Source organism: Lampetra fluviatilis, chromosome 1 (assembly GCF_964198595.1).
Source record: "Lampetra fluviatilis chromosome 1, kcLamFluv1.1, whole genome shotgun sequence".
Taxonomy (NCBI): domain Eukaryota; kingdom Metazoa; phylum Chordata; class Hyperoartia; order Petromyzontiformes; family Petromyzontidae; genus Lampetra; species Lampetra fluviatilis.
In genome coordinates, this window is record NC_136275.1 from 33,956,546 (window position 1) to 33,972,932 (window position 16,387).

The following is a 16,387-nucleotide window of genomic DNA, read 5'->3' on the forward strand; positions in this document are numbered from 1 at the left end:
TTTATTTTCTTCTGCTTTCGCTCGCTGGGGTTGTAATCAATTTGAATTCGATACAATGTCTGGAAAATCACGGAGAAATGTAAAACATTTATCATAATTTAGAAGCAAAAATTAGACTTACCTTTTGTTTCAAGTGCTGAAGAAATAAATAAAGACACCAAATTCACCTTGTTGCTGCGTATAATTATTTATTTGATCAACTTTCAATAAAGAAACGTTGAATTGAAAGCGAATTTGCGTAAAAAAATGTTTTGCTTATGATAGTAATGACGGGGAGGGGGGTTTCTTTTGCAGTGGCGTCGCGTACGGATGTAGCACTATGCTGCGTATATTAATTTTTTACCGTCACTTTCTGTAAAGAAACGTCATATTTGAAGCGACACATTTCTGGGCTATTATAGTAGTAATTCAGTTTGAATTAATGCAATGCAACTTATCAAAGATGTAGAATAGTAATATGCAGAATGTTTTAACAGAACTTGTGTCAAAAAACCCCTAAGATGTGGGATGTCTTTTGCTTTGCTTACAAGCAACACTGCAGACCCATTCAGGGGACTTGAGTAAACATTTTTTAAATACCACACTAGATTTATGCAGCAGCCTTGATTCATTAAAGTTTTGTGAGCCCCTTTTATGCAATGCCACAATGTGCGTAAAAGTTTTACTGCACCATCAAGTGTAGCCTTCTGCTATTTCATTAATGAATATGAGCTTAGCGTCACATTGCAAGTTAAGCTTACATAATGCAGCGCTCAATTTTACAGTGAACAAACGTGTCACTTTCAGGGCTTATGTTTATATTTAAGTGAAACAGCATTTACCGTGCAACGCTATCTTGTGGCTTCTGTAATGCAGCCATGAACGATGCCTTCTCCTGAATTCCAATGCGCGGGGAACTGAAAGGCGGTTGTTGCCGATTTCTGGTGTGGCATGCCTTGATTTTTAATCCTCTTGGACTAATGCAGTGCTGCCAGTTACAGATGCTTTGTGCTAGAAAGAGAGTCTCTTTATATTTCCCTTTCTCTGCGCCGCCAGCATTAGCAGTATTCAGTGTGAAAATGCCAGCAGCGGGACTTTGCCTCATTGGTGAAAAGAAAATGCGCCTGCTGAGCCGGGGATTAGGCGGTGTGCTAAGCTTTCACACAGAAGTCTGTATTATTTAGTGAGTATTCATTTACTGGTATTAAAGTATATCACAGTCTGATTTTTTTCAAATATCTATTTTCAGCTTAACGTTATAATAGCTTCTTTACACATGCTAAACCAATGTTTAACAAACTATTTAATAACAAATATGTTTTGTGCATTGGATTGGCCCATGGTACTTGTTGCATATGTCTGCAAAAATACATTTCTTTAAGTCTTAAACTAATTATGCCATTCAGTGGCAAGAACTGTTTTATAACCGTGTAGTAATTTGGAATCCTGTTTTCCATTACATTTAAATTTTCCTCATTAAAACTGGTTTCCATTGGCTACATTCCTGAATTGTTTTTTCATTCATACAATCACTGTTTTATTAATTCAAAATATTTAATTTGACAACAGGTTTATCCTAACAGCTCACTTGACCAACATATAGTGAATTAGTGTTTTTGCAGATGTTTTTTTCCTTTACATTGATACAATAAGTGCAAATATCCTCTACCAAACATCAAAGCCAACCCGCCATGTCCTATGGTTGACGTGTTTTACCGAAAGCCCTTTTTCGCAAAGAGGCAGGTGGTTTTGTCCTTCAGTGGTGTATGTTAAAAAGCTTTCCACCGGACATCTGTCCACTTTGATTCACCTCGAGGATTAGTGCAACTGTCACTTCCAGTATCGCCGTGTTCAATCGGTCGCTGGTCCCATGTCAGTCCCTGATCCCTGACCAGAGGTCGCAAACGGGTTTTGATTCCTTACCCGTACCCATACCCGGCCGCACCAGGGTCGCAAACGGGTACCCGTACCCATACCTGGCCGTACCCGTACCCAGCCGGGTACGGGTAGGGTACGGGTATCGGGTACCTGATTGCGACCTCTGGGATGAAGCCATGTTGCAGGCGTGGGTGGGTTGATTCTAGGAACTTGAATTGTGAGAAGAGACAAGACGTTGGGAAATGAGTGACAAACCAGTGATTCACGGCCTACCCGTAACCGGCCGCACCAGGGTCGCAAACGGGTACCCGTACCCATACCTGGCCGGGTACGGGTAGCCGGGTATTGGGTAGGGTACGGGTATCGGGTACCCGGTTGCGACCTCTGTCCCTGACCTTGCCCGCTTGAGTGTTTTGTGACCATTATCATTACATGCAAGGCTCATTTTATGTCGTTCTGCCCAGGTCGCTGGCCCAAAAAGTATTTCTGTCCCCGGCAAACAACATCCAGTGTAATTGTCGCTCTGCGACTGTGGCTACTGTTCACACGTCCGCTTTAGTCTAACAAGTGACCCAGAATATATTCGTTGAGAAATTAATCCCTGATTGCACACATATGCGTTATACATGCAAAGTTTCGACACCATTGAGCAGTATTATAAGGCATCCTTATGCTGGGATTGTTTAAAAAAAAATTTGGCCAATGATGTTCCCACTTGTGCTAATGGAACAAGTGCAAGACATTTTCGTTGGGAAGTATCACAGTTAGAAGTTTACCATGTTGCGTAATAAAATATCGCTGGAAGAAGACGTGACAGATCTCTTTCTGAAGCCACTTTAATAGGACTGTCTGCACTCTAAATGGTGCACTGTCTCGCATGCCCTGCTCAAGAGGTGTTTATTGTCTGACAATCAAACCAAAATAGCTTGTCCTAAGAGCTGAAATTTGCAAAATAAATACACAATAATATATTAGGCATTTTTTGTTTACGTGTGCAATCATTGGTTTCTGGTTTGAAACCATCAACTTGCTGTACTTTCGAACTCGGCTAATACACGGATTCCATGCGTGGATCTAAACCTCGTATCTCAGCAGTGCTGGTTCAGTGCTCTCACACAGTGTTAGTCCTTGAAGCCAGCCAGCCAAATCCCTGATGCTTTGATTTTTAGCAACATGTCACGGATGACTGCTAGGAGACTCGGGGAATGAGCCGTGCTCAGGGAATGAAATGAGGGCAAGTGCCCATAATCCTGGCTCCATACACTGGCACTTTATTTTAGAAGTAAGGTCTTGTGGGCTGTAAGCATCACATTGCTAATCTTCAGAGCTTGTAATCCTCCAATCAATTGCATTAAAGGGCTTAAGGGTAATTTAAGAATGAGTGGAGTTTAATTGTCTTGTTTTAATCAGGATCCAAGGTACAAGTCCGCAGTTTTTTGTGGTCTCAACTAGAAGTGCAGACAGAAAGCTTGAAACGGTGAAACATATTGCTAATGTAGCTTTCAAATATGTTTTTATGGTTGTACTACGTTGTTCTTATGTATGTATGTATGTTTAACTTCTTTCGCACTGCACGTAGCCAACCGTACAAGATGTTGCTCCATATGCTGACAGCTTCTTCAGGAACTGAATTGAATAAGCTTCCATGCTGGACAATATGTGGCAACACCCAAAGACACATCAGCACAACCTCAACATCTATGCAGTATTCTACTGGTATTTTACAGATTGTTAAGCGTACATTTACAATCGATGTCAGAATAATTTGCCCATTCTCTGTTTACAGTTTATTAACAAAAGGTACAGCCACACAGGTAAGATTTTAGGGCTGTTATTTTCTCAAGAGCATGCTGTTTTCCACAACTGCCGTGTGCAGTTAATAAAGCATGTCCGGAAAACATGACACACATCAGTAGGCAGTTAGAGAACCGTTGATGAACTTTGCCATCTCTGTCCATGTGCCTCCCCTGTTTTCACAGTTCCAGCATGGTAATTGAAGGCCGCCTGGTTCATGTCGCCTATTGGAGGGAGGGCGATGGTCTGCTTCTTCTTGGACTGCCTGCTGATAGGTTAGAATTCCCAACTTAGTGCAATGGCCGAAGACCAGATATTTCACTTAGTAACACCTTAGACAGGAAGGTGTTAGGCATTTAACAATCCAAAGATGAAATAAGTGTTTATGTTCTAATTACATGTATCGAATTGTACATTTGAGAATTAAGTGTTTATAATATATTGCAACTATATGCTAATGTGAACCTTCCAAATACAGTTTACACGAATCATTTAATAAATGCTCAAACTCCACATTTCTCAGTCAGAAACCAGTCTTGCCACAGTAACCCCCCCCCCCCCCGACTTCCAACCAAGTGGTTTGATCTAACCAGGTGGTGTTAGTTTCTTTTACTGACCTCGATGAGACGAAAGAGAGCCTGAATAGACCGTGACCAGGATTTGAACTCTGCTGCGTCCTTGTGATCACGAGCCCAGTACTTTACAGAGCGAGCTGTCCTGGCCATCAGTAAAAGGTTGAATGCAAATGTGACCGTGAGATGGCAACTGATGATAACCTCCCTTGGTTTTCTCAAACACCAGGGTGCCTTTGGCTCGGCTGAGGAACCTGATATCAGACCTGGCGCGGCTTCTGTCCTTTCTCCACGGATCCCTGCACAAGTAAGCATACCTGTGTGTGCCTTCTCAACAATGGTGGATACGCCTGAATTAATTACTTGAATTATAAAAGGCACACAAACAAGAAAAGGCGTTTATTGAAATGCCAAAAGGAAATAACACTGGTTCTGCTGGTAAAAAGGTCCTCCAAATTAATATTATTCCAGTCATGAAAATTTTAAACCAACATTTATGGAAATGGACCCTCTTTGGAATAGATGGGGGGTTTGTTCTGAAGGAGGAATATTCCTGGACACTGTAGCTTAATATGAACTTTTTGAACATAAGACGAGACTGATTAGATGCACTCTTAAATCAGAGCACATCCATTCAAAATTAAGATCCATCTACTGGTTAACAATCCATTCTCTAGTTAACTACAAGATCACCGTCTTTGTCTTCAATCTCTTCAATGGACTCGCTGGGGTTCATAGCGCATGTTGCGAACCACTTGCGACACCCCACTGATATAATAACCTGTTATTATTTCCAGGGCATTTAATCAGCGCACAGAAGGGCCAGGCCACCTGGACCAGCTGTTCAGTCTGCTCTTCCAGCATTGCCTGGAGCCGGAGTCACTTTGCACCCACTCAGGGCCGGGTGCTCCTGCAGCCTCCAGTCCAGTGGGGCTGTACCCGCACTGCTCCGGGGCGGAGTTTCTCGACAACCTCCCTGCTGCTCCCTGGCTGCCGCTACCGCAGGACATAAAGGCAAGGCAGTGTCCCTTAAAGGCAGGGGAGGGAAACCTTTCAACTGCTGAGAGCAGAGTAGGACTCTTAAATACCTTGGCGGGACACACATTAGCATACATTTTAGTCCTACTTGTCACTGCAAAAAGCCTCTTGCATTGAAAGGAGTGACCGAGCACAATGAAATGATAAACGCGGTGTCTAAAATAGCACGCCCCTAGGATCCAATTAGGTGCTTGACGTGATGGATAAATATTAGTTGTGGGTTGTTTCGAAGTGGTTATATGCCTCATTTGTCTGCAAGTGATTTTAGTCGTGGGCCATATCCAGCCCATGTTTCCATAGGTTCCCCACCCCTGCTTTCAGGATTTTTCTATCTTCAGGAAGGAAATTAAATATGTATGAAGTTTCAGTTTCATTTATTTGGTATAGCCCTGTGAGCCATTCGGCTCTTGAATCGGGTGTAACCGCAACAAACAAAAAACAAAAACATGAACAAGAAAACATCTTAAAGTGACTATGCGCAAACATAAAAATCCAGGAAAAACCTGCAAAGTCTTCCAGAAAAAAAAGCACCGTACACCAACGCTGTGCAAAAATCCCAGTGGGATGCAAGTCAAACAACAACAACAACAACCACAAGTCAAATGAAGATCTCAAGTGGATTCAAACTCAATGCTTTTTTGTTCTCCTGAAAAGTACATTCGTCATCTGTAAATATGTAATTTGAAGGTTGTACATTGATACCTCTGTTGTGAATTTAAAATTATGATTATTCTGATGCAAGTGATGAGGAAAATAATAATTCTCGACTTATTCAAGAAATCCTCATAGAGTCTCAAGACATTTTTAGATAAAAGCACGGATTGACACATTTGAAATCTGAGGCATACAGAGAATTTATCCACAAATTCAGCAAGCTGCTTGTTGGAATGCAACATTTAATTTGTATTGTATTATAATGCTATCTCTCTTCCAGGTAGTAAGTCAGAAAAATAAAAATACCTATTTTTGTTTTTCTCACCATTCAGGTCGACATTGACACAACATTGAGTGAGCTGGAATCGGCAGACTTTCAGGAGCTGGTGAGATGATGCGATTCACACAATTGTAGTGACTCAACTCGCACTACACAATTACAGCTGTGATTTATAAAACATCACGATGCATATATGTAAATTTTGGTCTGGCTATAGCAAGGTTCTCATTTTTATTTTTGCTGGGCCCCAATTGCTTTGTTCTGGGCTTGCCGCAGTGTTGCTCTCTTTCCTCACCCATTTTGCCCTGACCCCCGTTCTGTCCCTCCCTCCCCTGCCCCTCCCTCCCCTACCCCCATACCCGCCATTGCACCCCAACCTCTATCCCTCTCATTCTTGAATGTAGCTTTTTTTTCCCCCTTCCTTTTTGTGTTTTCACGTATGATTGCATTTAGACAGTATCTACAGTCAGATTAGTGTTGTATATAGTTGGGGGACACACACTAGGTCAGGGGTCGGCAACCAAAATAACAAGAAGAGCCATTTCTTTCCAATTCGGTACAAAATTCAGTATTTCAAGAGCCGCAATGCATCTGAGTACATACTGTACATACGTACATATCGTCAAGAAGCAGCCCGTAAAGAGCCGCATGCGGCTCCGGAGCCGTAGGTTGCCGACCCCTGCACTAGGTGAAGATTAAATGAGGTGGACATGTGGGGAATGGGTGGGAAGGTTTGAATACAGATGCAACTTGTCAAAGGCAGAGATAAAAAGAAGGCCTTGAGCTTGGACTTCAAGAAGGAGTCTTCAGTGTGGATTCCTTAGAGGGAGGGAGTTCCATATATCTGGGGCAGCAGTCGAGAAATTGCAACCTCCGCAGATAGGAGGTTCTAGATTTGAAGCTTTCGTAACTGCAAGGATTCATACTCTTTGGTTTTTTTGGTAAAAAAAAAAATTAAATAAATGAAAACAACTAAATTAAATTACGACGTTTTGGAGGCAACACAAACTTCCGTCTTCATTTATTTGATTTTATTTTTTACCTACGTGACTTTACCGAAAAAACCAAAGAGTATAGATAGGAGGTTGACTGTGAGGTTTGCCAATACATTTTCATTGCTGGAATGGAGTTTACAACGAGGGGAAGTAGAAAGACAGATGAGAGGGTAGAAGTATGCTGCAACATGATTTAGAACAGCAATGAACATTTCACCTCAGTTTATAGCAGCTGAGGCTGTAATACCTGTACTTGTGTCTGCACGTTACTGGTTTCTGTGTAGGTCCTGCAATACAAATTCAGGATGATTAATTATTGGCTTGAGGGTAAACAATTTGCTGTGTTTTTTTTTCAGTCAGAAGATTATTATTCCATGCGGAGACTGTACACAATTTTGGGCTCCTGCCTCTTCTACAAGGTGAGCACACGCAGGCATCGTAGCCATCACAAGCACTTGGCAGATGAGGAACACTTGGGAATGGCTCACTGCACCGCCAAACCTGGAGGGAAAAATGAAATTTCGGTCACACAGGAATACATGCCACTGATGCGACACTCGTTTGGAATTACCCGACACAGCCTACTGACCATATGAACACAATACATGCACATGCTGCACAACTCGTGTAAACCCACTGCTGAATTAAAAACTCCCCATGCCCTGCGGGTCATGGGATTATTTGGAATGAGCCATGGTGCAAGGAATGAAATGAGGTCCCCAAGTAAAATGTTCCCTTCTTCATAGCCCAGTGACTGGGCCCCATCTGACCCATAGTTCTCGGCGCAGTTGCACCACCTGCATACTCTACAGCTATGCCACTGTGGGTGCCATGTGCTTGTGGTTTTGGTCTGTGTGTGTGCGACGTGCGTGCCTTTGCCGCAAGTAGGGCTGCCTCGTCGCGAACCACCTACCGAGGGAGGAGCTCACTGCCGTAACGCTCTACTGCCGCCTGCATGGGCTGCTGCTGCTGGCGCGGAGCCCCAGGGCCGGGCAGCTCGTTGTGTGGCGTGAGCTGTTCCCACGGAAACCACGTACCGCCGTCGCAACGGGATACTCGCCGCCAGAGGGTGCGCGGCACTTCCTGCTCATCGTCGGCCTGGTAACTGCCCGATTCATCCACGACATGATTAAGGGATATTATTAGGCATCGCAAGCAAGAAATACAAATGAGATGGTGAAGTGTTCCCAATGAAGAATTGGATAAGTAGTTTATCATATTAAAAGTATTATACAGTTGGCATCCTTCATTATACTAATAATTTTAGCATCATCTTATAGAGTGTTGCCTTTTTTGGCATTTTGTTTTCGAATCTAAGGATGACCTTTTTTGACTGATGCTCATAGAAAAGAATATATCAAAGTTTTTCCCTGTATTCTTAACAGGCGTTGGGCAGTGCTTATCTCATAATGTTAGCATCATCTCGATTTTTTCGTGATATTATGCAATTAAAGAGCTGCGGTCCTAAGCGTGCCCCAAAGTTAGCAGCTTCTTGTTTGCACATTGCACGTGATGGATTGCTCCTGATGTGAGGTGAATGGGCCAGTTTTCTCCTGTGGCTGCCTTCCCTTGTCCCGGCCAGCCCTCCACATTATTTATGGTTATTAAGAGGCTTAGTGGTTACTCCGGGTGCTCCTCCATCAATCCTTTATACCACCATAAAGGGCGATGCATGGGAAACACAGAGAGTCACTGTGGTCGTGAAACTTGGCTGTAAAGAAGGCTTATAGGCAGGGGCAGGGCGCGGGTTGGAGCAAGTGTTTACAGGCTCACTCAAGCAAGGCAAATGTTTTCGGTAAACTGTATTATATTTAGCAGGATAGCATGTAGCTGCACAAATGATGTCATTGTGTGCTCGAGTTTTAAGAGACGGAATAAGAAAACGACGAGGAAATAAAACAAACAAAAAAACACTCCAAAGTTTTGTGGCCGCCTTAACCCGCACGCGCATTAATTAACACACGGGCGCTTTCACACGCAATCGCCTAAATTCAGATTAATCCAAATGCCTGCGCCTTTTGTGCGCATTAATAAAGAAATGCTCTCTTCCCAACGTGTGCCTCCCCCCTTGGAATTGATCCCTGCTGATGAATTGTACTGAGCCCTTGACCCTGCCACTTAGAAAGGGCCATGCCATCAGTCACCCGTCGGGGCCGTGCCGGGGTAATGAGGGCAGCCCAGTGTGGGTCGCGGTGGCGAACGTGACGTTGTTTTGGCGACTTGCCGTGCTCTTTTGTTGACCGGGTTTATGGGGATGACCCAGAGGCACTCACAGCAGCTCAGCTAAACCAGATGCAAAGAGGAAAAAGTCTGTAAAGTTATCTTGTAAATACGCGCTCACTAAAATGCCTTTGATTGTGTGACACTCATTAATAATCACTGAATGTACTGCTTGAGCCTCGAACTGAATCACCTGGAATGCACCCGATTTCCTCAGATCTTGAAAGCTAAGCAGGTTGAGACTGGATGGTACTTGTATGGACCACCACCATACATAAAATGTTTATGTTCCCTGCCTTCACTAACCCACACTGATGAGTATAGTGAAGTATGGTCAAGAACCACCAAGACTCAGATGGCATGGGGCGAACCTCATCCAGCAATGGATTGACAAAAGAGCTGTACATGTCTGTGTACACACTACCAGTATTGTACAGATGGTGTAGTCATGTCGATTAACCCTGTGATCTGCCAGTGAGCCTTCGAGACTTCCCGTGGCCTGCAAGTGCACCTAATCTGGCACAAGCGCTGTGGCGACGTCACATGGTGGCGAATGGCAGCTGTTGTCATCATCTGCTCCGCTGCGTGCGCATGTTTGCGCGCAGGGTCCCTGCCTGCTGTCCGTGGTGCTGGAGGCGGGTGGCTGTTCTGCAAGTGCTGTGGGCTCACCTGGCCCCGACCCCGGCTACGTGGAGGAGGCGCGTGCTACGCTGCTGGCGCTCGACTCGCTCTCCGTGCCGGCGCGAATCCGCGAGCACCTTGAGCGACCGCCACTGCCCGAGCTCTCCTGCGCCGACTGCTTCCTGGGCCACTCGACCGGTATACCGCGCGCCGCCATGAAGCCTCGCCGGGCCCCATTAGAAGAAGATGTGCACCCAAAACAAGTCAGCAAAATCATGCATTTTCTCAATGTAACAAACTAAATATTTCAAATGCTCAATTGGTTTATGGGTTAGGCCACGTAATGATCCGACATAGCCAAAAAATAATAATTGTAACATGTGCAAGCGTATAACGCGCAAATTATTGCAGTTTTAGCTCATCGGTAAATTGAAGAATAATTCTGGCAAACAAATTTAGTATTTAGATATGACATTTCGCTGTAACCTACACCGAGCATCCTCAGGTCATGAGACCAGGAAGTCAGAATTTCATAATAAAAATGTGGTCAGATCAATATGGTGTCTAAACCAAAAATCAATTATGTATCATAATATTGGCTGCAAACTCCTTCATGTTTTAATAATTGTTGCTCTGAAAATGGTTTTGGGACAAATTGACATCTTAATTTTTGTAATTAATCTATTCATTACTATTTTGTGTGACTGATTAGAGCATTAAAACAATGCAAAAATGCAAATGATAACATTTAAATTTCTGGAAAACAAATTTTACAATCATTTTCATATCGTGAAAATGTATATCATATCATCAAATATGACAACGCCACTAACCCTATGTGCGACGGGCGATACTTGGCTGCAGGTGGCGGTTCGACAGTGTTCAGTCCAGGCCACCGCAGGACACAGTCCTCTCCGGGTTTTCGTGGACCCCGGAGACTCAGTCCCAGCCCTGCCAGAGGGAGACAGGATGGAGCGGACTCACCCGCACCCGGCACCACTGCGCAGCGCTCGGCAGAGGGGGGCGTCCCGGGTATGCCCGGGCGCAGGGAGAGCCAGGGGTCAGGGGTCTCTGCCGGCAGCGGAGGTAGCAGTGGAGTCACCAGTGCGTTTAAGGTGACAGTGGACACGCACATGCACACAGCACTGTTCATCACACACATGTATTAGAAAGTCAAAGGTAAGCAAGGCGATATATCACAACACACTGAAGATATTATTACTGAGGCTCAGAAAGGCAGACTCATGCACCTGTTAAGTCCTGACGCTCAGACGAAGGTATTTTTTTGTTCATGCCTGAGGCTCAGAGAGCTAAATTCTCCAGCATTTCATTGACCATGATGACAATATTGACAAATAAATTAATATGGATGAGTCTGGCTGAATAGCTAAAACCTTGCAACTGGAGTGTGACAAACCCTGGCTCAGAGGCTGGTGCTGCTTTAATTCTGTCACACTGGGACATCCATGGCTATATTAAAGCAGGGAATTCAGGGTCTGTAGCCTGGGGCCTTGAATTTCGAGTGACACCAAAACATCTATCCAGCTTTATAATGGCTGAAACACAATACTGTTGTACTATGATAAACCCTATTGGTCATTTGGTAACTAAAGCCGTAGTATCATTATTTGTATGACTACCAGTATGCGCTGAAATTAAAATAGCTTTGTTTGCTTTAACTGAGGTTAACATTTCAAAATCAGAACTGAGAAAACCAAGGTTAATAACAATGGTAACGTTTCGGGAAATGGCCCTTAATAACCGAGAGATGAAGAAAAGCCGTTGTCTGAAATGTTGCCTGGCACGTGTTTCCTTTGAGGGAAATCTATTGACGCATGTTTTGAGTTTAGTTTCTTATGCTTGTGCTCCACAACCAACACAATATCACAAAGTTTTTGTTGTTTAAATAACAATTTAGTGGTTTGAAATCAGGCACGGGCGTTAGTAAAACAGTAAAGGGAAAGATTTGAATATAGAAAGCGGGGCCCCTCAAATACTCTGCATGCGCCAGGCACCCATCAAACTTATTGCGGCTGTGGTGACTATGCACAGATGACGAAGAAGAGATCCAGTCCCTTCCTGCTGGGTGGTGGCTGGAGGGAGAGCGCCGATGCTGACACACAGGAGATGAGCAGCGTGTGCAGGCAAAGTTCCGCGTGTTAAACACCACACCCACGCGTCACATCCAATTACCTTCATTTGATAAAAATGGGCATGGATTTTTTTTTTTTATCCAGTTCAATAACTTAATGGTGTGATGTTATTGCAAATGATTCGTACAAGGTGCTCGAACTAAAATTGCAGCTGATCATTGTTCAATATATTTAGCTGGGTGGCAGAGGTAAATCAGAATCAGAATATTTATTCATTTTGTAGGAATCCGATGAGCTATAAAGCTTTTTTCCACAGATGTCCAAAATGAGCGGCTCGCAATCGGAAGGTTGAGAGAGAGTTTAAATCCCAGTCGGGGGCCAACTCTGTCCTTCAGCTCATTCATCCCTCCAGGGTTGATAAAATAAGTACTGCCTTGTGGTTAGGTGAACAATGTGGTTGTCCTTTGAAAAGACTTAACCCTACCAGAGCGATATGTAATTTTTACTTCTGGCTCAGTGCTATAAACAGGAAATAAGTGCCGCCCCATGCTCAACTGAGCAAGGAACCACATTAACCTTTTACTTTATAGAAGGTAGTTATTTAGATATCAGATCATTGTTATTTATGATTGCAGTAAACAAGTAAACATCCACTGAGATAAGATTTTTCTGTCTAACACTTTCCAATTAAGGTTGAAAGGATCTATGGATTATCTCTGTTTGTCTGCTTGTAACATGAGGTCAGGATAACTCGCATAAAGATGATCCAATATGAATACAATTTTCATTAACAATTTTTGTTTATCTATGAAGGACTTAAAATTTATCAAATTGATCAAGTATTGCCAAAAATCTGGAGACACAAACCAGAGCAAAAAGGACTATTTGCAAATTTAAAACCTGGCTGTTGCCTTGCGTAGTTTTGATTACATATCTCTGAGGATAAATGCATGTTGGAAAGTGCTACATAATCCATGCGTGTGCACGATGTTTTTCTTTACTTGTTGATTTTATTTTACTCGTATATCATGGATGTCATTTCAGGCTGTTGTGCTGTGTGATCTCGGGCTGTAATGTTGTGTATGGTCTCAGGTTGTTGTATTGTACGGTATGTTTGTTTCCAGTCTGACATTGTGTGTGATACTCAGGCTGTTGTAGCTTTGATTTTAGTCTGGCATGCTGTGCGTGTGATATCAAACTATTGTGTGATTCCAGTCTGACATCCTGCGTGTGATCTTAGGCTGACATCGGGCGCCGAGAACACGCTGTTCCACTACGTGTCGCTGGAGGTAGCGGAGGGTGTGTACATCGCCCCTGCCCACAGCGACGTGGAGCGTCTGGGCGGCACGTTGCACGCTCAGCTGCTCGCCAACTTCCACCGCTGCTGCCTCTCCATCAGGGCGCTCTTTCAGCAGAGCAGCCTGCTAGCGGTAAGCCGGGAGCTCAAAGTCGCTAGCACCGGAGCCGTCAGCTGTTGTAGATAAAACGTCTCTTTTGCATGGAGACTTGAATAAAATACAGGGTCATTTATATAGATAACCCATGAAGAGAATTAACGCTCGTAACGCACCTTTTGTCCAACGCAGCCAGTTTGATTTGGTTACAACATTCAAAGATGCATAATCCGAGATCATTAGAATTCAGTGGATAAGCTGTAAATGAATCACCCTGTGCTATGTGTCTTTGGAATACCGGGCTAAGTAAAGTGTGTGGTGCTTTGGCTTGTTTTATTAACAAAACCGTGGGACACGTTATATCCACTGTATTGTGGTTTCCCATTCAGATGATGTGGGCCAGCGCTCGTGTTCCATTTATAGCTTTGAGCCAGTGGTGGAAATTTCACATTCCTCTGGCAGAACCATGATAGATGGCAAAGGCTTGCGGAGGCTTTCATATCAGCAGTAAATTGGTTACGGCTGGTCGTAACGAATATAACACACCTAAATTGTATCTCTTGCCGCTCAGAAAAGAGCCTTTTCGTGTCAAGGAACTCTCGCGTGGTTATAAAATAAATCTCCTTCTTCTTCTTAGGTTTTTTCGGTAAAGTCACGTAGAAAGTAAAATAAAATAAAAACAAAAAATCACGACGTTTCGGAGGCAACACAAGTCTCCGTCATCAGGTGGGACCGTCACAGCCAGATTAGCTGTATCAAGTGAGGCAATGATTCAAGATGTAATCCCTTAAAAGCGAGTTGAGGGGGGAGGGAGAGGGAGGGGGGAGCTCATCAGACTATGGTAGCCAATGAAAGGAACGTATCGGGAGGGAGGGGGGGCGAGGCCAAAAGGGTGGGCGATGGAGGTGGAAAATAAATCTCATTTATATCATCGACATTTCACGTGTTTTTGTGATCTCTTCTTCTGAAAACAGCAAACAGACCAGCCAGACGTCCTCCAGGGCTCACTGCCCTCTGACCTCAGGGGTGAAAGGTCACCACTGGGCCGCGTGAGGGAGCATGGCGTGCTCTTCCACTGCAGTGCGCCTTTTTGGAACGACCCGAAAAAGCCTGCACCGACACTCACCTACTGGGTGCTGGGGTGAGCTGCTCCACTCGTGCCTATTAAATACTTTCCAACGAAGGTTGATAGAAGTTATGCATTGGCTCAGTACATCTGTCCATAACGCAGGGAGCATTATATAGACGGTCCATTATGAACCAAACTGTAGTATACAGTTAAACTGTTGTCTTTGGGGTGAGGTTGTGTTCAGCATATCCTATCAGTCTTGATTTGAAGCTTTTGTGACTGCAGGAATCCATACTCTTTGGTTCTTTCGGTAACAGTCTGCCTCAGCAGCAGACCATGCCTTCCCACCTGATGACGGACGCTTGTGTTGCACCCGAAACGTCGCGATTTATTTATACCTACGTGACTTTACCGAAAGAACCAAAGAGTATATCCTATCAGGTTTTCTCAAAGCACTACTATGGGCATCTTCAAACAACAGCTGGCACCGCGGTTTGTTAATTTTCACACCTCCAAGTTCGCAATTGAACGTATGCCGGTTTTGCACAATTTGTGCCCGTAACAAATAGTTTAAAATTTTTTATATATTAGAGGGAAATGCATAGTCCCTCCCATTGAATCACTGCTGTGCTGGCACCCCTTCTTGTTGCATGCGCAGGAGGCAGTGTCTGGAGCCGCCCGCGCGAGAGTTCTACGTCTGCTTCCATGACTCTGTGTCGGAGAGTGCCGTGGAGCTCGCATTCAAGCTGGCGTTCGGTGTTGCCATGTGACCGGCTGTATTGATCGTAAACGAATATCAGTTCCTCCAAATATGTGTAAAGTAGCAGGGTTACTGTTGTGACCCCCAGTGTGCTGAGCAACGCATGAGGTAACTGCACAGATACGTTCACTTCAGTAGCCTTAATTTACTTGTGTGACAGGCTGCAGGGACATGTTTCCTCCAGGAACAAACACATTCCTGCGGAGGGAGCTGGTAGGAACGTTGGGTTGCTCGGTCAATGGCCAGGGTCAACGGCGGCGTGGTGTATTTTGCAAATATGGCCGACTGTGAGGGCGGGCACAAGCCGGCGTGAGTAGGTTAAACGTTGAGTTTAATAAGAGCACAACGGGATGACCAGCCCCTCCCCACCCCTCCCACCCCCCACCCAGCCCCACCCCTCACCCAGCCCCACCCCCCACCCAGCCCCTCCCCACCCAGCCCCTCCCTGTACGACGGACGGACACAATCCTCCCCTGTGGGCTGGTGGAACCAGTGGGTTCCTACCAGTATAATTGTATTCCATAGCTATGCAGAGCAGCCAACTTTTTGGCACGAATGGCTCACACTGAATGACTCGGCTATTATGGCATCAAAGTGCTTGATAAGACACTGGAAACACTTTAATAAGTCACCTGAAGCCTTAATTGTTGCTATATATTTTTGTTAATATAAAATGTTTAAGTAGTAGGATTATTGTGTGACCTTGTGTGATAAGAAAGGTACCAAGGAATACTGCAGATACGTTCAGTAGCCTTGATTTAACTATGCGATAGCCCACTATGACAAATCTCCTTTGTAAGGGAGACCTGGTAAAAACAGAAGACCTTGGAGTCAAAGCTGGGAGAAAAAAAAAACTCATTACACTTTAACTGTTCCGATTGGCATTTAAATGTTCATTCCTTTATAAAAGAAATTATGTAGTACTGATGTGTACGTAATTAAGTTATTTTTTTTTTATACTACTGAGTAGGTTGTTGTTTAGTGTTGAACAATAACAAATGCCAGTATACATGAAGGTTTTTTGAAACAATTTTATTGTC

General features: G+C 44.1%; 1 protein-coding gene across 4 annotated transcripts in view; it reads left to right on the forward strand.

Moving 5' to 3' along the window:
- Positions 1-16,375, forward strand: part of INTU (inturned planar cell polarity protein) — a 36,789-nt gene extending 20,414 nt beyond the window's left edge. For 3 of the 4 annotated variants that reach the window (XM_078861221.1, XM_078861215.1, XM_078861229.1), the window contains 12 exons: positions 3,837-3,926; positions 4,453-4,530; positions 5,021-5,237; positions 6,248-6,301; positions 7,547-7,609; positions 8,079-8,291; positions 10,016-10,229; positions 10,896-11,146; positions 12,084-12,175; positions 13,365-13,554; positions 14,493-14,659; positions 15,246-16,375. In XM_078861221.1, the coding sequence (XP_078717347.1) occupies positions 3,837-3,926; positions 4,453-4,530; positions 5,021-5,237; positions 6,248-6,301; positions 7,547-7,609; positions 8,079-8,291; positions 10,016-10,229; positions 10,896-11,146; positions 12,084-12,175; positions 13,365-13,554; positions 14,493-14,659; positions 15,246-15,357 (1,741 nt within the window). In that variant the 3' untranslated portion in view covers positions 15,358-16,375. Of the gene's footprint in view, positions 1-3,836; positions 3,927-4,452; positions 4,531-5,020; positions 5,238-6,247; positions 6,302-7,546; positions 7,610-8,078; positions 8,292-10,015; positions 10,230-10,895; positions 11,446-12,083; positions 12,176-13,364; positions 13,555-14,492; positions 14,660-15,245 lie in introns of those variants that run through there. The other variant, XM_078861237.1, reaches the window with a different exon arrangement.
- Positions 16,376-16,387: the final 12 nt, after the last annotated feature.